The following is a 26,342-nucleotide window of genomic DNA, read 5'->3' as shown; positions in this document are numbered from 1 at the left end:
CTTGTTAATGTGGAATAGGTAGGTGTCAGTTACTATGTTTCAGACCAGGGGCTTCCAGCATGGTTGGTGGCATCCTGGACATGCGCATATGACAACCCTTAAGCAGAAGGCTTCTATGCTGAGACTGACCACGGGCAGCACGAGATATGAGATATCAGGAGAAGTGAGCCAGGGATGAGGGGGTAAGGGGGAAGAGACCCAAAGTCTCATTTTTCAGAAGATGCGTCTGGCAGGATGGCTGGGTGGGGACTTGCGGTCACTGGAAGAGAAGGGCTAGGGCTCAGGACTTTGTGGTGACAGCAGATTAGAAAGCAAGAGATGACTCTGATGTCTTGAAAAGCGGAACTATTCTATTTGGGTGGCTTCCTGGGTGTGAATGGAAACAGAAGTGTCAAAAGTTCAGTCACCCTTCCAGACCCACTAGGTGCTAACAAGGCTGGCGAGGGCTGGCAGGGTCTGGGCTAGTTGGAAGGAGACAAGTTTAGAGGTTCTCTGAGTGGGCAGGAAACATGATCTGATTAATCTGTTCACCTGCAAATATTTGCCAAGGGCCTGCTCTGTGCACAGCCCATGCTTGCCACTGGGACAGACAAAGGCTCTGACAGGAAGACTAGTGTTTGCACTTTTACCTTCTTTGATCTGGAAGAAATGAATCCAGTCCTGGCCTGAGGAGAGCATCTGCCCCAGTCCCACCTACCTTTTTCCTGCTCAGCCGCTTCACTAAGGTCTGGAAGCTTGAGCCCCACTAAATTCTGATTTCTCATCAGGATGTGCTCCTTTTTAGAAAAAGCAAAAGACAACATTTCAGATGAGGACTTCAGGCTGGGCTCTTCTCTCCATTTTGTCGATGGCTCTGTGACCACTCAGCCTCATGTGGGAGTCACTAGGTGCAGCCTCAAAGGTGGGTAGACAGTCATGACAAGGTGACATCTGAGGGGCACCAGGAAGATGGCTCTTCTCCCAGCCCATAAAGGTGCCTTAAACTCCACTTTTGGCACCACATTTTTTGGGTAAGAACTGTTTGCTTTTAAAAAATGCTTGTGGGACTTGATGAATGAGCTGCCAGTCACACTGTGGCTGAAGGACAAACAGAAGCTGAGCCCAGGGCTCTGGGGACAGGCGGGTCCCCTGCGTGTGGATGGGTCTGCCCGTGGAAGTCATCTTTGGTGAGTTCATAACTATGCTCCGAGGTGCTGGGGCTTCCTGCCCCGTTGATCTAGGCAGTGAGTGTCCACTTCCAGGCGTTGTGGACTGCCCCCACTCAGTTCCTCAGTGGCCTGTTATGGCACCTCTTGAGCTGTTAAACTCTCCAGACAAATGAGGCCTGAGAACTGGTGCCCTAAAGGAGCAGGTCCAGCAGCCACTGTCCTGCCTGGGGCCTCAGCAGGCAGAGCCCTGGGAGAGATGGGGATACTGAGCACAGTATGTGGCACAGGTAGGCTCACACCTCTTCTAGTCCATCAGTACCAGACGAGTACCCCCAAGTGGAAATGCCTGACCCAGATCCTTGCCCCTGTGACTGGTACTATAAAGGGATTCTTGGTCATCCGTGTGGCAGAGGCCACTAGAAGAGTTTGTCCCGTGGGTAAAGAAGGAAATGATGGGGCCAGCCAAAGGTGCTTCTGGCCCAAACAGAAGTCACAGGACAGGGCCCTTTACCTGTTTCCTTAGCAAGCCAGAGGCCCACAGCCAATCAGCTCTTAGAATACTGGACTGGGATGGGGGTGCTCTGCTGTCAGGGCAGAAGTGAATGGGATGGGGTCCCCAGGTTCTTTGTGGCTTTCTTTGCTGCAGAGAGAAGCTTGCAGGGGTGTTCGGTGTGTGGGCCTGTTGCCTGGGCCTGGCCTCTCTTCATGGCCAGAGGTCCATGAAGGCAAGTACCTGGTTGTCGGGCCCCCTGGTGCCATCTTCCCCAGAGATCTGTGGCGCACCACGGGCAGCCCCTCCAGGCCTGTGCTAATCCACTAGTCAGTGAGGTCTGCCCGGCTGGGTGGGGTTTCTGTGTAAAATGTTAACATCAGCAGCCAGGCCCTAGATCCCAGAGCCTCCGACTCAGCATCGTGGAAGGTTCTGAATAGGACAGTGGCCAGCACTGGAGAGTATCCCTGCTGACACCCCCTCACGTGTGCTTGACTACTGTCACATGTCACATGCCTCTGTTCCTTCCCTGTCCCACGCTCCTCTGTGGAGGAGCCAGGAGAGTGTTGTCCCGCTTCAGCTGTGGGGGCACCAGGTCCTACCCTGTGAAGTCCCAGTCGCCTTGGCCTGTGGCCTGGGTTGGCCCTCTGGGGAAGAGGGGACTGGATAAGGACTCCTTTGTCCTGTTAACCTCTTCTGACCCTAGCATTCTGGTTTCTCTCCCCTCCATTTCTGGCCACCCCCTGCATAGGGTGGCAGCCCGATGAGAGACCATTGTGCCTGGTTTGATGGCCAGTGAAAGTTGGGGGACATCACGGACATTGAAGAAACTCACCATGGGGGGACCAGCGCCTCATGGCCATTATCATACTTGGGGATGGACTTGAGGCCCTTTGTTAACAGGCATCAGGAAGGAAAGCTTGGTCTCATCACAAAGGGAAAAGCTCTTCCACCCTTGTCTAGCCCGGTCCTAGATATGACAAGGGCTTCCTGTTTATGAGCCACCAGCTCCGGCTAGAGGGAAAACACACGGCCCAGACTGAGGGCCCATTCACCCCTCCACACACTACCTTCCCCTGGTGTTGTGTGGCAACTATGTCCCAGACTGACCTCACCCTAGTAAGTGGGGCAAAAGCCCCACTGAAACTGGTGTTTATGAAGACGATGCTTCACAGTGGGCTTAATTTATTAGGGTGGAAAAGTTGAGGGCCCCACAAGGCCCCAGGGCCCGGCTGAGCCCAGAGACTTCCACCCGGGGCAGACCTGGAGAGCACCCCCCCGCAGCTGGCCCCAGGAACCCACCTCGCGGAGCTTGGTCAGCTTCTGCATCCGTACAGGCTGCACTTGTATCTGAAAATCTTTGAGTCCAGGTGCCTTGGCCAGCTTGCTGCTGGCTTTGCCCGCAAAACGCTTCTCTTCCTCTGCCAGTGGCAGCTTGGCAAGCACTTTCTGCAGCCGGGGGCCCGGTTCTTCAGGGCCACTGTCCCAGGAGACCCCCCGCAGCAGGGGCGGCCGGGAAGAAGGGGGCCGCAGTTCCGCTTTGGAGCCAACCTTGGGCACTGTCAGCTCTCCAGCTGTGCCTTTTCCCTGGGGAGCCGGGGGAGCTGCGCCTCCAGAGCCCTGGGCTGGACCTCTGGGCAGGGGGTTACCCTCCTTGGCTGTCTTCAGGAGCAGCTTGCCCAGCTCGCTGTCAGCAGGGCCAGACTGGGGGCTGTTCAGGGCCATTTTCCCACCACTGCCTGTGCCAGAAGCAGGGCCCTTGGATGTGGCCTCAGGGCACTGGAGGGGATCAAAGTTTTCCTTTTGTTCTATTGTAATCTCTTTGGATTTTTCAACTGTGGGAGAACGAGGACTCAGCCTGCCCTGAGACACTTTCCTCTGGTCATTCTGCTTCCGGTCAGCTAGCCCTTTGGGGATAGTCTGAAAGAGACAAGGTAGAGTTGGGACCCCAGAGACAGGTAGGGGAGGACACAGGTGGGACCGATTCTGCTGTGGGGCCTCTGCCCCCACAGACCTTGCTAAGGGGCATGTGTGTTGGGGGGGGGGTTGTGTGTGTGTGTGTCTGTGTGTGTGTGTGTGTGTTCTATGTATCTCTCTGGGAAGAGAATTTATAGCATTCAACAATTTCTCAGAGAGTTCCATGATCCAAAAAAATGTTAAGAATCATTGGATGAGGTGATTCTTGCAAAGCTGATATATTAATGCTCAGAAGTTCACTCTTCTTTCATTTTCCAAGGGAAGCCTGATATGTGAGGGGCCCATGGGCCTGGGTCTGGGTACTTGTGAGGCTGCCTTGTGTGTGTGCTGAGACTCTCCCAGAGGACTCTAACCCTGACCCAGCTCTAGATGAGATGATGTTCAGTGCTCTTGAGCACTGTGCTCTGGGTAGATGTGGTGCCCTTCTATTGCTCATCAGCAAAGATGAGGTTTTCCTGGCTGCCTCTAGGAAGAATCCTAACCAGGGGTTGGAGGTTTCCTGCAATTTTCACTAGAGCAGCTGTCTTGCCTGGCTGTTGGTAGGCCCAGCAGTCCGCCTGGCCACTGGTCAGCAGTCTGCCTGGGGGTGCAGGGCTTTGGGCAGGACCACAATGGAGGTCACCCCCCTGCATCCTGCCTCCTTACTCCCTCCACCTCAGACTTCCAACTACAACAGGGCACAGGAACCTTCTAGCTTCCCCAGCCTGAACCCTCCACTCGTGCACACTCACTGGCAGGCTCCCCAGGGCCAGCCCAGGCTTCTGGGACACTGTGTCTCCCACACCCCCATCATCCACATTGGCGTTTGAACTCACAGGCTCGCAAAGGTGAGGTGAAGAGACTTCGGCCTCATCCCCCTTCTGCTGGAGAAAGCAAACCTGAGTCAGTCAGCCATGTGAAGGGACCATAACTCTTCTTGAAATACCCTGAAGGAGGCCCCCAGCTGTGTACAGAGGCCTCTCCCACCTGGCACCCTCATTTCAGTGGGTCACAAAGAGCCTCTTGGGGGCTAAGCAGTCAGAAGAGAGACCAGTTGGCCTAGGAATCCCCAATGAGGTCCACGTTACCTGTGATGGAGCTCCAGGTAGAGGGGACTGTGGGCCACTGCATGCGTCCAAACCTGGAATGGTCCAGACACTGGTGAGTGATGTCCAGCACCCCAGACTCTCAGTTGTCCCTTTAGCAAAAATACATCTGTTCCCAGGATGTCCTCCCTTGGTTCCCTCAGGCCTGGAAGCCAGTAATGCCACCATTTGTTGAATACTTCTCATGTGTCAGGTTCTGTGCTGAGCCCAGAAACCATATGAGGAAACTGAGGCAGACGGAGATCAAGGTGACACAGCCAGGAAGTGTCAGCTCTGGGCTTTGAATCCAGGTTGCCAGGCCCGAAGCTGAGCTTTTCCCGCAGCTCTGGTAAAGGCTGCACTCCCTAGCACCCTGTCCTTTCCCTGCTGATCTGAAGGCATGGCCCTGAAAACAGCCTAATGAAAGGGAAGAGACCAAAAGGCAAAGAGTGGCCCAAATAAAGGCCTTTCCAAATAAGCTCGGAGCACACCTCTGAGTCTTCTCTGGGCAGAGAGTGCCAGGAATAGGCCCCTTGCCCCATCCTCACCCAGCGTGCCTCATCCTGGGTTAGCTCTGTCTCCCCACATTAACTCAAAACCCCAAGATAAAGTACATCCTCCTCCTCTGAGGCAGCCCAGCCAGGCCCCACTGGGCACGCCCCTGGGAAGGGGGGCAAACAGGGGGCCTAACTGGGAAGCCTGAAGGATAGGAGGCCTTGTGGTCAGGCCAGGAGAAGGGCTGAGCTGCCACCCAAAGGGAGAAACCAGGGCAGGAAATGCCAGGGGATTGGACCTCACCGGGCAGCGTGGGGACAGTGAGTGAGTTGCTCCGAGAAGGTGCAGGAGAAGCTCCAGGGCTGAGGTTTGGGGAAATCGCTGTGGAGACAGACACAAACTGGCCAGCATTTGTGAAGGTTTAGGACTTCAGCCTAACAAAGACATCCTTTCAGGTATTTCTGACCCCTGGGAAGTGGGTCTGCCTTGTTGAGGCCAGGAACTGATTCTAGACTGCCATATAAGGCTCCTACTCCAGCCCAACACCTCCCTGCTGCCAGCCCAACAGAGGGGGCACTCGGGTCATTTGGGGGTTGAGGATTGGGGTCACACTCCTCAGCCTGCTGGGCTTGACTTCACAACACCTTCTAGAAACAAAGGACCTGGCATTGCTTGGCAGGTACAGCTCCGAAGGCTATACCTCCCAGACGTGCTAGGATAGCCCTGATTTCAAATGTTCCCCTTGCTTTCTAAGTGCTTTCAGGCTCATCTAAAACTTGCCTCAATGCTTTGCTCAGGAAAAAGAGTGACTTTAGCCAAAGGTGTAGCAGGGTGGATTTCAGGGCCCAGCAAAATCTTCCTTCTAATTCAGCAATTCCATAAAGATGACAAAGACCACATTGCCTTCCCTTCAGGACCTAGGGTCCTTGCTGGGGCCCATGGCTGGAAATCAGGGAGAAGAGCCCAGTGCAAGCCTCTCCAGACCTTTGCTGAGGAGGTACCAATAAAGCGGGGCCTCCTAGGGAAGGTGGGGAGGTCATGCAGACTCTATCCACATAGGGTGACCCAGGAGTCTGTGCACATGGGCATCACACAGAGGATTTCCCTCCATGCAGGATTCAGGGCTGGGGTAGCCCCAGTCAAGTTCACGGATATCATATGGGCTGACATTTCTTTTAGAAACAGGAAGCCACAACGGTCACATACAGGCCCCAAAAACCAAAAAGCAAAGTTTTCTGGGCTAGAGTTGGGTCAGTATTTTAGAGCTTCTGAAACAGGGTGAGATGTCCTCTCCTGGCAGGATCCCCTCCATAAGGCTCAGTCCTCCTGGGCCTAGGGGCCTGGGGGCAGATGAGTCAAAGGCCACCCCTTGAAAGCAGGCACCTGCAACCTTGCCCCCCCCACCCCTCCTCAGAGGGACTCAGGGTAGCCCCCTGTACATCCTACCTGACGGGGACTCTGCAGGGCTGCTTCTGGACTTCCTCCCACGGCGGGTCAGGAATCGCTCACTCACCGACTTGGCTTCTTCCAGCAGCGCCAGGTTTTTCTTCTTGTCCTCCTCTGAGATGCTGATATCTGGCAGCTGGTCATTTACCAGGTCGATGACATGCCCCGCAGGGTCTGCAGAGGGAGGGTGAGTGCAGAGTGAGAGCCATGGAATCCTTGGCCCCTGGCTTACAGGCCCTGCCACCTCACACCTCAGCACAGAGATGCTGCCCAGGGCAGATTTGGCCAGCCAAACCTCAGCTCAGTGCCAGGCTATGGAGAGGGCTGCATGGGGACAGACAGGGCTTCCTCAGCAGGCCCGGCCTCTCCAGCTTGTAGCTTGTGACTATAGCAGGTCCTCTGTCACAAGTGGTCATGAAGCCACCTAGGTTCCCAATATTGTCCTGAACTCTGCAATTAGGGAAGGCCGTCAGGAGCCTCACCTCTGTGCTATCTGCTCCCCTGGCGTCCTTCAAGTCTCTGTTTCTTCAACAAACTAATGAGCTTAAGGTGTGTGGGTAAAGAGAGCACTCCAAAGACCATGGGCCAAAGACACAATCCCATAGCTACCTACTCTCCCTTCTTCCCTCCACTCACACTGTTTACCCCCACCCTTCTCCAAAACTGTCCCTTCTCCAGCAGGACTTCACTGGGGAATGACACCCAGCTTCTTGGAAACATAGGAGTCATGCCACACGCCTCCCTCTTCCTCAGTCCCCCCATATCCAACCAACTGATCATCAAGTTCTAGTCATAATTTACTTTATAAATATCTCTGGAACATGCCCCTTGTTGCCATTCTTGTTCATTAGCTCTTACCTACACAATTACATCAGACATCTCATAGGTCCAGACCATCATTCCACCCCATCCTTCACTGCCTATCAGAGTGACCTTGTTAAGATTCATATCTGACCATGCAGTTCTCCTGCCTCACCTCATCAGGATTCTTCATGGTCCCCAGTGTGACATCCAAATGCCAAACTGGGCCCAGCCACTTTTGCTGACCCAACATGCTCTACCCAAGGCCCGTCCCTTCCAGCCCCTCAGAGGTGAATGACTCCCCAACCTCCATTCCCCCTTCTTTTGGTCATACTCCCCAGTTTGCATTGGGTGAAACCCTTCTGAGTCTCAATTATGTTAGTTAAGAAGGAGCTAAACCCCGATCCCCACCTCATCCCAAGTACCAGGATTGAACTGTGTACCAGCCTTAGCCAATGAGTTCAATCTTCCTGGACACAGTGATCAGCTTAGGAATGGCCGTGGGTGGCCAATGAGAGGCAATCCTGGGAATTGTGTTGGGTATACGGGGAAGAGGAACTCTCTTTCCACTCATGGGACATAATTCTGGAGTTGCTGGTCTCAAGAAGAAGCTAACACACAAGAGAGGAAACTTGAAATAAGGGATGGGACAATTACTAATGACCCAGCTTGAGCACCTGGATACAGAATTCTCTGAAGCCACAAGCCCTGGCTTTTATTTTTTTGGCATGAGCTAGTTTGAGTTGGGTTTCTATCATTAGAGAGTCCTGAGTAATACATGTGGCAGAGCATTCAGTTGCTCTGTTATGGCTTCTCCCCACCATGTTGTTTCTTTCACCTGGGATGCAATGCCTTTCCCCCCTCTTGTCTATCTGTCCAACTCTCTAAGGCACAATTCAAATGCTGTCTCCTCTAGAATAGCTATCCAATCTTCCCCTTTCCCAGAGAGAATTGGACTCCTTTCTGCCTCAGTTTCCCTAACATTTCTGTGAAGGGCCTTACAATATAGTGTCGTGATTATATCACTTCACTTCTTAGTCTCCTCATAGAATATGCGCAAGATGAAAGCAAGAGCCAAGTCTGTATCGTATCTGTGCTCTGATGGTCCAGAGCAGGCCCTGAGGGACCACTGGGGGGACAAGTTGGTAGCTCCGCATTCAGGCACCTGCCTACCTGGGGGACAGTAGGGCTCTGCTCCCTGAGCCCCAGAATTGAGCCTCACAGTTGCTCTCTTTTTTATTTCCTTATTTTCCTTTTCACACCCTGGTCTTTTTACTAAAATAAATTGTGATAAGACATCAAACTTCTTTGGGGCTCAAACACAGAGGGGGTGGGTGATCAACTTTGCCCCATTGGGCTCGTAGGGATGGGCCTGCCTGAGGAGCAAGAGAGGACAGGGGGTCCTGCCCAGCCAAGCTGCCAGACCTGCTTTCCTACTCAAACCCACTGAAGGTGTGTGTGACCCTTATCTCTGATTGTAGAAATAAGATAAAGTGGCCTAGCCCTTACCCACAGAAGTCAGCGAAGCAGTGGAAACCTTCAAGTGTCGGTGAGAAAGCCTCCTGTGGGGACTGTGTGCTCTGCAAGATAGAAGAGGGCCATCTTGTTAAGAAAATTTGTCCACAGCTTGGAAAGTGGCAAACAGATGCCCATATATTCTTTCAAAGTCATATGAGAGAATCGTTTTTAAGAGCTAGTCTAAGATAGGGAACTTGTTAGAAATGCAAATTCTCAGGCTCCACCCCAGACCTACTGGATCAGAAACTCTAAGGATGAGGCCCAGGCATCCTGATTGGACAAACGCCCCTGGTGATTCTGATGCATGCTAAAGTTTTCAAATCACTGCTCTAAGGAGACTTAACTTTGACTATAAACTAGTTATTAGGGCCCAGACTCTGAGTGAACATCTAACTTATAGAAAACTCATGAAATATAAATAATTGTTGTCTGGCAGAGATGCAGATGATTTCTGCTTGGGAGAAAAGATAAAAATATGGTTTCATTGTCCTATAGAACATTAATTTATTTTATATCTAACTTAGCAATTTTATTCCAGCATTCTTTCCCTCCCCACTGATTATATATGTTTATCTATTTCTTATATCCTCCTTTGAACTGGCTTTATTATCCTGATGGGTCCCTCATTCAGGAGTTACATATATCTTTGACACATGCTCTCCATATATTTGTATGAGAATTATCTTTGTGACATTTTGGAAAGTGTAGTTAGACAATCTCATTCCAGGTAGGCCAATGCATGGGCTGGTGCTGTGTGAAACTGAGGCAGTGACATCTCATGCATGTGAGCCAATGTCCCTTCCAAGAGATCATCCTTCATACAGGACCCACTTTGGCTGGGGGCAGGATTCTATAGTCAAAGATGCACATCTTTCAGGTCTGCTTGCAAATATCTGGGCAGTTATTATAGAAAACTCCTCTGCTATGATTTGTGCTTTTCTTAAAGGCTAGCAGGGTGCAAAGACCAAATCCAGAAGAAGAAAAATAATTTTGGGCGGGGAGAGATAATGGAAAAATCCAAAGCTCTCTCTCCCATTTTTAAAAACTGCTTGATTGCATTTTTATCAATGAAATGATTCAAGAAACAAGGAAAGATTTATTAAAAGTATAGCTATCTAATCCCTGTGCTAGGAACTATTGCTCTTCACAGTGCAAAGACCAGGCACATGGGTGTACCTGTTGGCCAGATTTTTGTCAGTTTCTCCTTCCGGTGAACTGGCATCCCCAGTCAGGACGATGGTGGGTGGACTGCAAGATATTCCCGTGGTGGGAGGGCCCTAGTGGTTTAGAATGAAAACACAGATAGAATTAGGCTTGGGATGGAGAAAGCTTACAGGAGTTGGAGCTGGAGCACTTATTCCAGCATCATGACACTTAAAGCCATCTTGATAAGGGGACGAATGCAGTTTATCAGGATTATTCAAAGAAAAAAAATACATAAGCAGTTTCTCCTTCACTCCCCAGTAAGCATTCACCTCAGCTTCACATGATCTACTTTTAATGCACTAAGATTAGGGAACCTCTAAGCCATCCCTGGTGATATTCTAGAAAATCACTGACAATATAGGAAAAAGTGCTGCAGAGTCCTCGGGCTTGTGGTCAGCCTGGGTAGAGAAAGAATGGAGGCCAAGAGAAAAGGTGGTGGCACCCACACATTCCTGATATTCAGGGACAGTACTACATTTGGGTTATGTGCTCAAAACCTCCTCTACCCATGTCATCTTTTTAAAAAAAAATCACTTCGTTAAGTATGATTGCTGTACAAAAAGCTGTACATATTTAATGCAAACTTGATGAGTTTAGAGATGAAACGCTCACCACAATCTATGGTCACATAAACCTATTCATCATTTCCAAAATTTCCTCCTGACTTTTATTTATGATGATGATAATGAGAACACTTATAAGATCTACCTTCCCAGCAAAATCTTAGGTATGCAATACAGTGTTGTTAACTCCGGGCATCTAGATCTCCAGGACTTCGCTCATCTTGTACCAGTTCCCCAGCATCTTGATGGAGATCCTTCCTATGTGGCCTCATGGGTGACCGTTACATGGGAATGCCAACTGAAACACTGACTGTGCTGGCCATGTGTGTGAGGTTCCTTTCTGGGGTGGAGTTTTTTTTTTTCCATTATAACAACATGGGGTGGAGTTTATTTTGACCATGAAAGGTTGAGCTCTGAAAATTATGTTTCATGTTTTGTTTGTCATATTTAGAAATTTTCTTTCTTGCATGAATCCTTTGGTGAACAAGAAAAAAATATATCCATGCTCAATATATCATGGTTTCTGCCACCCCTTGAGGAGGGGCTTTTACATGCATTGGTCTATCTAAGTCTATGTAAAGGGGCAGGAGGGGCCAATCATTAATTTCTGCATGATGTGTTCTGAAAAGAAAATCATGGTGGTGGTGATGGTGTTATACTATATATGCATTCCCAAGACTTGAATATATTCAGGTTGCTAAGTAAGAAGAATACAGTTTATTTGTTTTCTTTTATTGACATACTACCTATTTCCCAAAGCAATTTGAAGTAACCAACAATAAAATATAAGACATAAAAACATGAGACTATAAAAATCGGGGAACAATTTGATAAATATAAACATCCCTAGCAGATAAAGAGAATGCATGCTCCTTCTAACCAACCATGGTTTGACTCTAAAGTTAAATGATTTAACCTGAAGCCTAATGAAGCTGTGATCCATGTGGTCCAGGCTCTAAGAAGGAAAGCTTTACTACACAATTGTTCAGCAGACAGAAAAACCAATCCAGTCTTCACTCTCACCTCTCAAAGGATATGAAAGGGGAACAAATCTTCACTCCCATCCTCACCTCTCCTCTCCCCTTTGACTCTTCACTGCTTACCCTCCCCTCCCAAATCCTCTCTCTTCCTCCCTCCCTCCTTCCTAAGCTTACTCCTCCTGCTCCATCCAATTATTTATTGTGCAGGTTGTCTTGACTCTTCTTTTTATGATTAACTCACAAAAGTTTCCAATAATCTTAGCATCGAAGAGAGGGGTCCGTCTTTAAACATTTGCACAGTATTGTGTTTTATTCTGTCCTTTCATCTGGCAAACATTTACTTACCCCTATTATGTGTTAGAGTCTATGATAGGGCCTGGGAAGACACAGGTAAATCAGGCAGCCCTCTGAAGTGCTTCCCAGTTAACTCAATGGAAAATGGTGTAGACGTACCCTCCCTCCCGCTCAACCCGCTGGTAACACACAGGGCCTGGTGCCCTATGTGTTGAAACCTGTGAGGTGACTGGTTTTCTGGTGGAAGTTTTCTCCATCTTCTGGTTAAAGGCCACTCAGCAAAGCTCCCCTGAGGTGGCTGTCATGCACGGGGCTGCAGGCACCCTCACTCAGAGGAGGGTTGGGGCAGAGATGCCCCCAACAGAAATGCAAAAACAAGCCATGGGTGGCAAGTGCCAAGCATGTAACCTACACAATTTGAAGCTGCTTAAAAGACAGGAGGCACAAAGCAATCAGGGAAAAATTCTCTAATCCCCTGATGGAATGTCCAGGAGTGTTCCTCCCTCTCTCCTTCCAGTGTGTGCAAAATACACAGTAATAAAATCAAAGTTTTCTTTCCCTAATCAGCTCACAGAATGGTTGAGCAAGCTCTGGGCAACTTCTAGTTTTCTTCAAAACTGTCTTGTGGGGAACATTCAGTCTTGTGTTTCACTCCAGCAGGCACTGGGGAGACTAATCCAGGAGGAGTGTGGGGCCCTCTCGGGTGCATTCTGCCAGGTTTCAATGCTATGTAAATACCCATCCCTACTTCTACTCTGAGCTGCCAAACAGAAGGCAGGGCCTCAGGAAAGTCTGTGGGGCAGGCATCCAAAATACAGAATCCTCCAGGCAGGTTACTAGCTTTGGGATTTCAAGGGTCTGGGTCTTGGGAGCCACACTAATTTATGATACAACTTCTCGCTTACTATTATTCATAGCTATGTGACCTTGAGCAAGTGCCCTCACCTCTCTGCCTTGGTTACCTCATCTATAAAATAACTATATCACAGAGTAGTTATAAGAATTAAACAGGTTGCTATAGAAATAGAATTGCCAGGTAAAATACAGAACATCAAATAAGCAACGAAAATTTCTTAGCACAAGTATGTCCCAAATATTGCACGGACATAACTGCATTTTCATTTGTTAAATCTGGCAGCTTGTAAATGCTCAGTAAGTGTCAGATGTTATATTCCGTTATTGTGACCTTTAAGACTGAATTAATTACTTCGGAATTTGGCTTTGAGGAGACTGTCATTTTTAGTTTGGGGCCTGAGCAGCTAATTGCAGTTAAATTAGGAGGACCTAGGCCCTCTGATGAGGGAGCCACAGAACGCCTCCCCTGAGCGCTTGCCACACGAGCCAGAGCAGCCCACCTCCCAGGCAACCTTCACCTTGCTCTGCTCCCTGTCTCACCATCTGCTTCTCAGGCCAAGTACAAGTGCCCATTGTGAGTACAGGCACGAGAAGCAAAGGAACAAATGTGGGTAGAGGGAAGTGACACTTGCTCAGACCCACTCTGTGCCAGGCCCTGTCCCAGACACTTCCCATGTGATTTTTCATTCAATCCTCCCAGCAATTCTGTGAATGAACCTCAGAATACCCATCTACAAATTGGGGGTGATAATACCTCCTGACCCTCATAGAATCATGAAGAGGAAAGTGAAGGCCCTGAGCATGGAGTAGGTGATTGGTACATTTCTTTTCTCTTTTCTCTTTCCCATTTCAATCCCCACTTTACCAACAAAGAACAGATTTGTCCAGGGCTGTGCAGGTGGGAAATAGTGGACGGGACTAAACACCAGGCCTGGTGGCTTCCCCACTACACAAGCTACAGTTCTAGTCATCTTTAGATGTCACCTCCCCTGGTTCCTGGTATCCCATAGTTCTTCACCACTTCTTTCTTATTCTTCCAACCTGCACCCTCCCTCACATTCCCCTTCCTCCAGGCAGCCCTCGAGTCAGCACGAGGCTGAACACACAGTTGAGTAAAAATAGCAGGGGCAGCCCCTCACCCTTCCAGAGGACCAGCCTCCCCAGGAGTCCATGTCCCTTCCCTGGAGTCAGCCAAGCACTGGGGGGCTGGGCTATCATTGCCCCACAAGCTCGTCCACCCTATAATAAAACAACAGGCCACATTTAGTTCTCCTTAAATAAACTTATAGAAACATTTAAATGTTTATTTCATTTATAAATTCCCAGGAATGCACAACAGTTTCCTAACTGCCTGGGTGCAGGGATAAATATAGGCCAGTGTCATAGACAGGAATACTGTCTTCCTTTCCCCAATGTCACATGACTAGGCCTGGGCTAGGAAGCTCTAAACAGCAGCCCCAGACCCAGCCCAGGCAGGGAGTGAGCGTTTAGCTCCTGCACTTGGGCCCTGGCAGAGACAAGGACCCTGCAGGAGACCAGAGTGGAGAAGTGAAGCCAGGACAGCCTAGGCCAGGATCCCATCTGGGTGACCTCGGGGAAGTTACTTAATTTCTCTGAGTTTCATGTTCTCAAACTTTGTGTGGAACAATTAATCCCCATTTTCCAGCACATTTTAAGGACTTAATGAGATAAAGCCATGATAATAATAATAATGCTGAGGGGGGTGGTGGAGGGCAGACATTGTGGTGACTATATCCCCAGGTCCCTCTCTCAGAGCTTGGAAGGCAAACAGGGACTGCCTCTGGAGAGGGTGCTCTGGCCACACAGAGGAATTAGTGCTCTTGTGACATTATAAAAAGACTCCGAGGACTTGGGAGAAAATGATTATTCCAGCAGCAAGTCCTAAGAGCACAGGAAAGAGTGCAAGTGCTTCTGCTGAGGTCTGCTGGACACAGGGCTCCCGGCCAAGCTCTGCAGACCAGTTCCCTGGCCCCTCAAAGGCTCCCCAGTGCCCAGCCCATGATCGCCTCCATGCACTCAGCCTGTCTTGCCTCTGTGACCCTCTTTCCTGCCATTGTCCACTGCATTACCAGAGGTCAGGGAGAATCACCTGATTATCCTGCCTTCTATATCACTGTTTTTACTCTCACGCCAAGTCACTTCAGGAAGGTAGAAGAAGTATCAATCACAGTGTCTATTAGCCTTACTCTGTGGAGAGTGTATCACTCAGCCAGCCAGCCATTTATCCCCCTTCATCTTCTGTCTTTTCCTCCTCCCTCCTTTCCTAACACTGTTCCTCCTTCCATTTATTCTTCCCTTCAAAACAGGCATTTAATCAGCCAGCCAGCCAGTTAGCTACCCAAGCTGTCACACAACCATCCGTCCGTCTGTCCATCCAGCCATCCAGCCATCCATCCAGCCATCCATCCATCCCTAAGCTCTCACTGTATGCTAGAGCCTATGCTGAGAATTGGAGATATACACATGAAAGACACAGCCCCTGACTCTAAGTAGCTCCCATGCAGCCTGACAGGGCAAACAGGGAAACAAAAAATGACAAGCTACTCCATTGCTCAGAATAGGAACTAAGGACAAATAATTATAATACACATTCCTAACCATTGTAACAACCAACATTTCTAAAATACTTTCTGCTTTGTCCTAGGCATTTCCACAGCTACACTCGCACAGCTCTTTGTCACCAGGACCACTGGAAACCATTCTGGTGGAGCTGTGCTCTTGACACATCCCAAAATTCTTTTCCATAGAAGATGGGGTATCAAGCACCTACTGCCCATGCCTAGGACCTCTGGTGATCAGAGCACTGGCTTTACTGCTGGGTGGAGCCAGGGGTGAGGGCAAAGCTGGCAGGAACATCTTAGCAGAAACTTGGGCTTGAATCTCCACCCAACCATGCCACAACTATGTGACCTATGACAATTATATAACCTCAGGGACTTTGCTTTTTCATCTATAAAACAGAGATAATCATAATATCTACCTTGGAGGGATGAGACTACATAGTAGGTGCCCAATAGATGTCTCCAACATCTAGTACACCAGATCCTAATTCATTCCTGATAATTTATTTGAAAATATTTCATTAATGATCATAATTGAGGCAGTTCTTGCAAAGGGTGTGGTAAGTGAAAATGAGCCCAAGGAGATTGAATTCGAACTTTTCAATTGGAGCATTCCAGGTACTGCCTGGGTTCTAGTGATTGTAGTGTACTGACCTGCCATAGTTTTCTCATCCATAAAATGGGACAATAATCGTATCTACTTCCAAGAGTTGTTGTGAGGGTACTATGTACAAAGTGCTTGGAGCAGTGTCAGTCGCATAGGAAGCATGGCATGAGAGTTCTCACTGGGCGAGTTGGGGAGGGGGAGGCGTCCCCACTCTGCAGTCCTTACCAGGTTCCAAGTGTTTTACATGTAATATCTACTTTGTCTTCATCTCATTCCAGACAGAGAATTGATTCTTTGGGTCCTAAACCTTTTCCCTCCACTGAGGGAGCACACATTTTCCAAAGGTATCCCTCCCTGTTCAAGGGCCAATCCAGAAAATGCGTTCAGGACATAGGTGCAGAGTACATTGTCAGGAGGCTTTAGTTCTTTGTAGGTTTTGATTACAGCTTCCAATTAGGGACCTAAAGGGTATGTGTATGAGTGTGTGTGTGTGTGTGAGTGTGTGAGTGTGTGTATGAGTGTGTATGAGTATGTGAGTGTGTGTATGAATGTGTGTGAGTGTGTGTGTGTGTATGAGTGTGTGTGTTGTGTGTGTGTGTGTGAGTGTGTATGTGTGTGTGTGTGTGTGTGTGTGTGAGCGCATGCGCATGTGCATGAGTGCAGAAAGAACAAAGGATCTAGGCCTACTTGCTTTAGTGTTGTATGAGAAGGCCTCAGCTAGAGCCCATGTCAGTGATGGGAAATGGGGCTGCGGCTTGAGGAACCAGAAGTAGGGCTGGACCCCGGGGAGCTGTAAACTCAGAAGGATACTCTGTTCTTTGCCTGCTTCACAGAGTGGGAATTCACACGCTACTGGGAGTTCTAGCAGAGCCCTCCTGGCCAACTCTGCTTCCCTGGCTGCCCGGTTTCCGCTGCTCCCAGGGACTCAGGCTCCAGCCCAGCTCACAGGCCTGACCCTCCCCTGAGGCTGTGGCTGCTTGAGAAGGGTTGTCTGATGGCTGCAATAGAGAGGGATGCTCTTCACTGACAATGCCTGTGAGCTTCTGGAGAGCTCAGGGAGGCCCAGTGCCTGTCAGCAAGCACAGAGAATAAAAGAATCCTGAGTCTAATGTGGCCTTCAGTCTGAGGTCTAACCTGTCCCAGCTCTGTCGTCCCTCAGGCCAAAGAAGGCACTCACAGGCTGGCTGAGCAGCGTTTAGGATCCAACCGCTAACACTTGCCCTGGGGAAGAGATGAGGAACCGGAGGCACAGAAAATTTAACACTCACACGAGGTCTGCTGCTATTGGACCTGGGCATCCTGGCTCTGGCTCACCTCATGGTTCCTTCTCCTGCTGCATTCTGGCAATGCGGAGGCTATTGAACCTGCAGACAGTCTCTTTATTATCTTGACTTCCCATGAGCACGGAGATAGAGTCATGGCATTTGAAGGATGTTCAGAGACCCTGGGGCCCACCCTCTCATGTCATAGAAATCTGGTTCTGGCTCAAGGTCACAGAGAGAGTGAGCTTGTGGGGACCTGGCATCTGGAGCTCCTGCTCTTCTACTCAGGTCCTCTGACCCTCAACTGTGCGGTGAGCTCATGGAGCGCTCCCCTGCTTGGCCATCCCTAGGAGCTCACCCTCACCTCTGACCAATGGAGGTGTATCGATCTACGTGTGGTATGAAGCATGATGGTCAGGTGGGCCAGCAGGCTTTTACACTGTCTGGATTTATGCCTCCTGAGAAGGTTCAAAGAATCTTTTAATTACAGAAGTTTGGAACCAAGAGGAACTGAACTCAATGTAAAAAGATCTCTTCACTGAGGGTAGAGTTGCATCTTTGCCAATCTTTTATTATTATTTTTTAGGAATACTTGCATTCTTGGGGAGCAGAGCATGGCAGCTGTTTGGGGGACTTGCCCAGGATTCCTCCCTGAGCTAGATTTCGCATCGGAATCTGCCTTAAGTGAAGGGGAAGGAGTCAGGGATAGCCAAGGCAAGAAGGGGTCCAGGGCTGGGGAGTAGGGATGCCAAGGGGACAAAACCCAGGACAACCATGACCTGAGGATTGGGAGCAGTCACAGCTGACTCCAGATGTGTGTTGCTCTGTGTCTTCATTCCCTTATTTAATCTCCAGGCTTTCAGTAGATTAACATTTTTTGTTGTTGTTTAAATCTTATATCCACTGTTTGCAACACTTTGTGGGGATCACTACACTTGGTGAGGAGCTGCAGCAGAAAAGGGGTAGCAGGAGCAAAGAACAGAGTTTGGGGGAGTCCAGCCATCACCCACAAGGAGCAGAGGGGCAATATGGAGCCACTGAGAGCAACTGAGGAGCAGCACCCCCATAGTCCCAGATGTTCTTGGGAGGGGGGCTCAGTAAAACTCTGAGCTGGCTGCCTGCAGCCAAAGACATGGGGACTTGGCCCACTATCGTTTAGAAATTCAAGGGCTCCCCAAGGCCACCAAGTTCGGCAACACCTTCATCCCATGAACTTGGGATATGGAAATATGAGAGGCCATTCTTTTATAAGTATTTATTATCTAAGTCCCTACAGTTATGATGTGCAAGAAAACAAATGTCTTCATAACATGAAAATACTCACTAAGGATCTGCCCACTTGTCAAATTAATGCTCACTCATATGTTCTTCCCTCACTTCACAAGCGTGTATGCCTCCTGGAGGTCAGTTGGGATGACCTTTCAGACATAACAAGACAAATTTATACAAGTGCAAAGCGACAGCAAAATTCATGAGCTCAAAGAAAACAAGGTCAGAGAACTTCATGGACAACGTCTTAGATCAATGAGGAGCAGATGGAGCGGGATTAGTTAACAAATAAAGAACAAGTGATGAGGATGAGTCACAATAGGTTCTTCATGAGAGAATGCTTTGAATATTGAAGGACTGAAAGAGGTCCTTGGGAAAATGAATAAAGGCCTCAAATATTAAACAAACAGAATCTCCTAAGGTGCTGCAGAGTAAACTGTGAAGGAACTGGTATCATGTAAACAGATCATCTCACTGGTATAAAAAGTAAAGATACCCACGCCAAAATCAACACACTTGATTAATTCTTTGTTCATTCTAAAAAGCGACATACAATCTATATTTTGTAATATGGATAGCTAAAAATAACTTGCTCTCATGATTTCATTTGCACAATACAATCTCAATGAGACCCTTTACATTAACCTATTTTTGTCATTTCCTTTTTTATAATACCATTCTGCTGAAAATCTTTTTCACTACTTACTATGAAAATTTGATCTCCATTTTAAGTGGATTCACTTTAAGCACTTTGGCTGGTGCCCGTGGCTCTGACATGATGAGGTTCTCCTCCATGTCTTTCTCCATTCTAGCAGGGCGCCTACAGGGTTAGCATAGTTTGACTTCCCAGGAGACATCATCAGACGCAGGCTAGGAGATTCCGCTCTCAGGGTCTGTGGGGCCCTCAAGCAATTCCAAGGAATGCTGTCTGTTTATCCCTCAGTGTGGGTGCTGCACACCTTCCCCAGGGCCCCACTGCAGGCTGCATGCAAGGGGCTATTGGCAGCCCCTCAGGCCAGGCTGGGCACTGCAGCCTCAGCCCAGGGTGGTTGGCTTGGCCCCAGCCAGACTAGCCACAGGCAGGGAGGGGGCACTTACTTGACCGGCAGGGCTCTGGGCTGCCTGTGGCTCTCCGGGGGGCTCCTCATCCTCGGGAATGTGGGGCATGGCAGCCTCCTGGCGGGAGTGGCCGCGGGTGCCCGGAACCTCTGCTGTGTCAGCCCCAAAGATGCTCCAAGAGGCCTGGGCTCCGCAGGCTGAGGAGATGCCAAAAGTACAAGTCAACTCCACTCCCATCCCTGACCCAAGCCGGGTTCCTTTTCCAGGGGTCATGAGCCACAGAGAGACCCTGCTTGAGTTTGCGTCAACAGCGGAGGTGGGAATACAGGGCAATTGGAATTGCATTTCCTCCTGTTCACTAGCTCTGTTTATAAAGTCAGAGGTGGCCTTAGAGATTTTGCATCTAATTTGGTCATTACAGTAAACACAGCTATCCCAGAAGGGAGAAAAGAACTTCAGACTCCTCGAAGCCAATGGAGGACCCTCCATTGGGATCAGATGTGTACTTGTCTACTATTTAGTGAGCACCTACTGGGTTCTGGGCACTGTCCTAGGAGCATTACCAGCATTGCCTAATTTAATCCTCACGATGACCTCTGATGCAGGTATTAATATTCACATGTTAGAGATGTGAGAACTGCCTCAGAGAGTGGCAGCCACTTGCCCAAATCATACAAATAACCAAGTATTTGAACCCAGACCTTCCTGATTTTGAGGCCACTATACTGCACGACCTTCATTAGCCATGTGGGAGAAGAGGAAGGGATGATGTTTCTTGATTTTCTGCCCCATAGCTCACCCCACACTCTTCAGCAGCTCATCTGACCCTCAGTAAGGGGCTCTCTCACTTGAGGATGGCCCTCATTGGGCCTGTCAGCACTGCGAAAGCCATGATTCTGGAGGCTTGGCCTGGGTGGATCTCATGGACCTTATGCAGTGCTCACCGCCAGCAACTTTGGGTTGCCTCCCCAAAGCCAGGCTCAAACCCCTCTCCATAGTGTAGTAGCCTTGAGTCCTGGCTGGGATTGATCCTCATTAGCATAATCTCACCCATCTCGCCACAGTGATTGGCTCAGAGATAGACCATAGATCTAGCCTAAGCCAATGAGCACATGGCAGTGTTCTGGGACCCAGTGCTTTCTCTTGCTCTGGTTGGTGAAGTCTGCAGATGTGAGACCCACATGCCATTTTGCTCCCATGAGGAAGGCCAGACTGAGGAGAAAACTGACACACACAGAGGACAGGGCAGAGCCAAGAGACCTGCAGAGAAATGGAGATGGAGCCCTGAACAAAGTTTACTGGCAGGCTGAACTCTTTCTAAACTAGCCAGCTACATAAGCAATTACGCTTCTTAATATTTAAGTCAAAAAAGAAACTGCTCTTTCATGTTTCTTGCCAGCCAAGAGGCCAAGGACCATGATCTCTCCAACAGACCTGAGCCAACGGGCCTGGCTCCAATGCTTCCTCCTAGAAAAGGAGACGAATAACGTCAGGTCTCCATCTGGAGAGGCAGGACAGCAAGGTAGAAAGGGCACAGGCTTTGGGACCACATTCCTGGGGAGTCCCCGCTCTGCCACTCATTGGCTGTGTGGCTTTGAACGCTGGCTTCGCCTCTGAGCCTTGGTTTCCTTTTCAGGAGATCCAAGATAAGAATGCCTCCCACATGTACTGCTGTAGAATTAACCCCTGGTCATTCACAGAACGTGAAAAAAATTCACGAGACTCTACAAAGTGGGAGAGCAAGACAACTTTATTGAAAGTCAGGCAGAGAGAGAGAGAGAGAGAGAGAGAGAGAGAGAGAGAGAGCGAGAGAGAGAGAGAGGGAGAGAGAGAGAGTTCTGTTTGGAACTGGCAGAAAAAGTTTTGCCAGGGCAGTCTGAGAGAGACAGCTGCTCCGATGAGAAGGAGTGCTGGGGTTTTATATTTTTCCATGCAGGATGCAGGGTGCTTGTCAGCTTGCAGGGGGGCTGCCATTACAATTGTCTTCTCCTGGAACTGTCCTGTTCCCATCTATGATGGATGTCAGCTTGCAGGGGGCTGCCATTGTGATTGGGAACTGTTCTGTTCTCACCTATGATGATGTAAGGTGCTTGTCAGCTTGTAGGTGCAGTGCTAGCCAGGGGAGTCAGAGCCAAGTGGTTAATGTTTAAACTCGCTCCTGCCAGCTTACAAGCCTGCTCCTGTTAACTCTGTACTTGTCTCATTACCACATAGGACTGTTCCAAGGATGAAATGAGGTAGAGCACCCAGCATGGAGTAGGTGTTCACAGGGGCAATGTAGATATAGGAGGTCTGCAGCCCAGGCAGCTTGGCCTGAGCCCAGAGGGCTCTGCCTGGCCTCTTCCCACCCCAAACTCCTTCAGACCTTGTACCTGCTTTAGGGAGCTCAGTCAGAAGTGTGTGTGTCAGGTGTGGGCATCTGTCAGAACTGTGGCTGGTGCCAGATCTGAGCCTGCCTCATAGCACTCTGGCTCTAAGCCCTGACAGATGCTCACACCTGACAGACACACCTCTGACTCAGCTCCCCTAGGCAGACACACAGTCTGATTCATCATGGGTAACCAGAAGATTTATTAAAAAATTTTTGTTGATTTGTATTTAAATAACTAGAGAACTTTAGCCCCAGGGTTGGTTGATGTGACTATCTTGATTTTTGTCATTCTCTGCAGTGGAAAGGTAGTCCCATTCAGCTCTGAAAAAGTTGGGGTGACCCCTGCTGGTCATCTCAAGAAATCTCAAGTAGAAGAATATCCATGAACTGAGTCATTCATTCATTTATTCATTCATTCACCACACTCACTTGACAACCACTTTACCAGGTTCTGTGCTAGGTGCTGGTGACATAAATATGATGAAGATGTGGTCCTGGCCTTCAAGAAGAACAGGGTCCCATGGCAGGAAGCAGTTGGAAAGCAGAATAATGGGGTAAATACTTTGAAAGTGAGAAGTTACAGGATCCCAGAAAAGGGTCCCTAACTATGGAAATTATGATGAGTGGGATCTAGTTTTAGTGGATTCCACATAAGAAAAGGTGTTTGAGCTGAACCATGAACACTGAAATGCTGAATGGAGTTTCTCTGAACAGACTAGCTGGAGACCTAGAGGGAAAGGTTAGACAGGAAGGGAGAAGCCATGCTAGACAGATAGAGCCTGGCTCTCAGGAATGAGAGATGTGGGGCCAGGTCATGCTGACTCCCATCCCAAATGGTCCCTATATGAATAAATTGAGTATCGTATTTGCCCAAAGGTGAGCTCTGTGATTAATTTCTATCACCTTTACTTGGATTTCAGCAGCAGTGATATCCATGGTACTGGTAGCAAGATAGCAAGAGTGTCCACAAACCCCAGTTCTACCAGGAAAGTTGGCTACACCTCCCAAGAAACCTCTTAAAATGATATGTGATGTATGTGCAGTTCCAGGCTGTCTTAATAGGGGTATGATTTCCAAAACATGGGAGGTGACAGTTTCACTTTTCCTTTATGTCTTAATCTACACAAAGCGTAGTGTGCTCTGTGTGCTAAGAAAGATTCAGACAGGTTCGGACATGTTAAAAAGGGAGCAGAATGCAGGGGGACAAGATGTTGTGTTTAAAGAACTGAAGATCTTTAGCCTGAAGAAGAGAAGGTACAGGGAGAAATAAAATCTCTTCTTTGAAAGAACTTCAGGTCGTTCTATTGTCCCCAAAGGACAGGTGCATGAACAATGACTGAAAGGTCAGGACAAAGCAAGGTGAAACTTGCTAGTGGTTGGAACCATCTGAAGATGCAGGGGCCTGCTCCCTATTCCAGGGAGAGTTCCAGCAAAGGCTGGGGCAAGGGTCACGGGATTGCTAACCCGCTTCAGTAGTCTTTCCAATCCTAGAAGTCCCTAAGATCCCGGACTCTTCCCAGTCACCACAAACCACAGATCTGATGGCTCCATCCCATAGGATTCTGGGATCACGGTATTCCACAGTCATTTCATAAATATCTCCACTTCCTTTCCTTTTCTCCACCGCCTACTCCTCAAGAAAGACCAAAGAGCCAGTCCCCGGGTCAGAAGACAAAGTAAAACAGAAATGAATTAAGTCAGACAAGCACTAAGAAATGTCAGCTGCTGCAGGATAAAGCAGAGTAGAGGCTGGCTGAGGTCCCACACTTGACAAGACGGAACCCCGAGCTCCTCAGGGGGAGCCCCAGCAGCCGCCCCTGCCGGGGCCATTCCCACGCTGCTCCTGCCCAGTCTGCTTTCTCTCCCATCCATTATTATAAACTCGCTGCTTAAAATAGCAAGGTAAAAGCAGAGTCCCTCCCCGGGGGTGACATCTGGGTTCCGTTGGAGCTCGTGGGCACACGGACCTCGCATCCATCTCAGCAAAGTTTAGAATACAATCTCCAGGAAGCAGTGATCTAGAGCGCCTACCCATAAAAGGGAAAAGTATTTAGTAATGTTTGGTCTCCAGCGGCTCCTTCTTTAACCCATTTTCAAGGCCCTTCTTGCTGCCTCTCCAGCCTGGTCAGTAAAGGGTTAGGTGGGTCATTAGCCAGTCAGCTCTTTGGATGCTATTCATTCTGCCTCAGCCGGTGTTTCAGTCTAACCTGGCCCATTTTACAGGAAGGAAAACCTAGGCGCAGAGAAGGGAAGCAACCTGACTGGGTCCAGTTATCGTTGTACCTGGTGCAAATTATTGAAGAGCCTCTGCTAGGTTAACGCTCCAATTATTTGTGTAACTGAAAACGCCAACTGTCTCTGAACCGCACTGAAATATTTTATCTGCCCTGGCCATGCTCATGAAAGAAAGAAAACTAATATACGAGTCTTCATTCTTTCATTCATCAGATATTTCTAGGTTGCCCACTGAGTATCAGATACTATGCTAGGTGCATTTCAAATGCTATCTGACTTAACCCCTATGAAATGGGTCTCATTGTTTCTGTTTTATATATTAAGAAACTAAGAATCAGAGAGGTTCAGCAATTTGCTCAAGATAACACAGCTAATAAGTGGCAGGCCGACGATTATAACCCGGGTTAGTTTGATTCCAAGGTCCACCATGTTTCTCCTCTTCTGCTCTGCCTCCTCCATCAGGAGTTGTGCTAGAGTGTAGCAGCAGAACCCAGCATGAGAACCTGCCCACCTGCCCCACAGAGAACTGAGGGTGCATTTCCAGTGAGGCTAAGGGTGGTGATGGGACAGTGGGGAGGAGCAGCAAGCTGTCAGGCCTGGCGTCTTATGAAGGCAAAAGAATAGGCTCACACTTCGAGGTTGTATGAGCCCCACTGTGGGGTGGCAAATCTGCCCATTCATCCATCTGTCCGTCTGTCCATCCATTCACCCACTCACCTTCTGACTCTTCCATTCATACAACTATCCATCAGTTTGTCCATCTAAACTTTCACTCCAGAAAGTTCCATGCTTGTTAAGTCAATAGCACAGGCTCTACCCCTGGGAATAGCCACTTTAGGGCCCTGTGGGTTGTGAGGATGGCAAGGGAGTAGGAAAGGGCTGTCCTAACAGTAGCCATACAAGCTGAGACATGTCTATCTACGACTGGCAGAACACCTCCATCCTGCACACATCAGCTGGGGGAGCTGCAGTGGCTCCCTTTGGGGGCTGCCTATGTCCCAGCAAGGATGGGGGCCATCATCCGGAGTCATGGTTTAGCAAGGGACTTTACAGAGACCACCTCCTTCAGTGCTCTTAGCAACCCTGTGAGGTGGGTAAAGTAACGTGAGTACTATTAACTTTTGTTCTTCAAGTCTAGTTGTGGAGGACATTGCTTCACTGGCCCAAGTTGGCACCATCATTGCGCTCTTCCCCGGCAAGGCTTCTGGATCAGTTGCCGGCTTCTGGACAGCCGCTCACTGTGGCTGCTGGCCACTCACACTGGCTACTGGCTACACGCAGTAGCCCATGGCAACCCACTGCAGCAAGGGCTGCAACCTACACCATCACCAGCAACTTCACGCCAGCCCAGCTCCAGGTTGAGATATTGTTCAGCACCTTAGCTGTAGAGGGCAGTGTCACTGGCCCTCATATGTGGGATCTGAACTGGGGCCCTCTGGCGTCCCAAGCCAGCTCTTAACCAACGCACCACTCGGCCGGCCCTATGATTAGTCCCGTTTTAAAGATGAGGAAACAGAGGCCTGAGACTTGTCCAAAGTCACATCAACCATAAATGGCTGTGTTGGAAGTCAGCTGCAGGTCTGTCTGACGCCTCAGCTCCTTGCAAGGCCAAGTCCATCAGTTCATGGGTGGCGGTCTTGGCAAGCAGTGGCCTCTGACAATGGCCTCAAGGATGCTTCTTCCAGGGTCTCACAACCAGCCCAAAAGAGACCAAACCACAGTGTCCCAGGAGCACAGCCTACAAGCTGAGTGGCTCTCATATTCTCTGTTAATCTTTGGTGTCAGGGAAAGACCCAAGGCCCTTCTGGGAAACAACGGGTTAACACAGACTCCACTGACCTTTATGGAGTGACTCAGAATTCTCCGAAGGGAGTTTTTTGTTTTTCCAGCTTTGAATTTTTGCTTTCATTTTAGCAGCACAAAGAATTTAAAAGAGATTAGGTTGCTATTAATACCACTGATCTATCTCTAGATGAAGAATTCGATGGAAGGAATTGTTTGGGGTGGATGCACACGCATCTCTCTCAGTCCCTTTGCAACTTCAGGGGATGACAGAATGGGCCACTGGAGGTTGACCAGTCTTGTCCCCTGGTCCCATCTGACAGGTCCAGACAGGGGCA

General features: G+C 49.1%; 1 protein-coding gene across 9 annotated transcripts in view; it reads right to left on the bottom strand.

Moving 5' to 3' along the window:
- IRAG1 (inositol 1,4,5-triphosphate receptor associated 1) overlaps nucleotides 1–26,342 on the bottom strand; it is a 116,481-nt gene that overhangs the window by 51,213 nt on the left and 38,926 nt on the right. For 2 of the 9 annotated variants that reach the window (XM_019656217.1, XM_019656220.1), the window contains exons 1-9: nucleotides 19,656–19,853; nucleotides 10,116–10,216; nucleotides 8,931–9,001; nucleotides 6,621–6,794; nucleotides 5,478–5,555; nucleotides 4,683–4,735; nucleotides 4,431–4,478; nucleotides 2,941–3,558; nucleotides 698–776 (exon numbers count right to left, since the gene is read on the bottom strand). In XM_019656217.1, the coding sequence (XP_019511762.1) occupies nucleotides 698–776; nucleotides 2,941–3,558; nucleotides 4,431–4,478; nucleotides 4,683–4,735; nucleotides 5,478–5,555; nucleotides 6,621–6,794; nucleotides 8,931–9,001; nucleotides 10,116–10,216; nucleotides 19,656–19,853 (1,420 nt within the window). Of the gene's footprint in view, nucleotides 1–697; nucleotides 777–2,940; nucleotides 3,559–4,430; nucleotides 4,479–4,682; nucleotides 4,736–5,477; nucleotides 5,556–6,620; nucleotides 6,795–8,930; nucleotides 9,002–10,115; nucleotides 10,217–13,976; nucleotides 14,034–19,655; nucleotides 19,854–26,342 lie in introns of those variants that run through there. The other 7 variants (XM_019656218.1, XM_019656221.1, XM_019656225.1 and 4 more) reach the window with 5 other exon arrangements.

This window comes from Hipposideros armiger, unplaced genomic scaffold (genome assembly GCF_001890085.2).
Source record: "Hipposideros armiger isolate ML-2016 unplaced genomic scaffold, ASM189008v1 scaffold_256, whole genome shotgun sequence".
In the NCBI taxonomy this organism is placed as follows: domain Eukaryota; kingdom Metazoa; phylum Chordata; class Mammalia; order Chiroptera; family Hipposideridae; genus Hipposideros; species Hipposideros armiger.
Note: the sequence above shows the minus strand (reverse complement) of the source record. Positions and strands in the feature narration are given on the sequence as shown.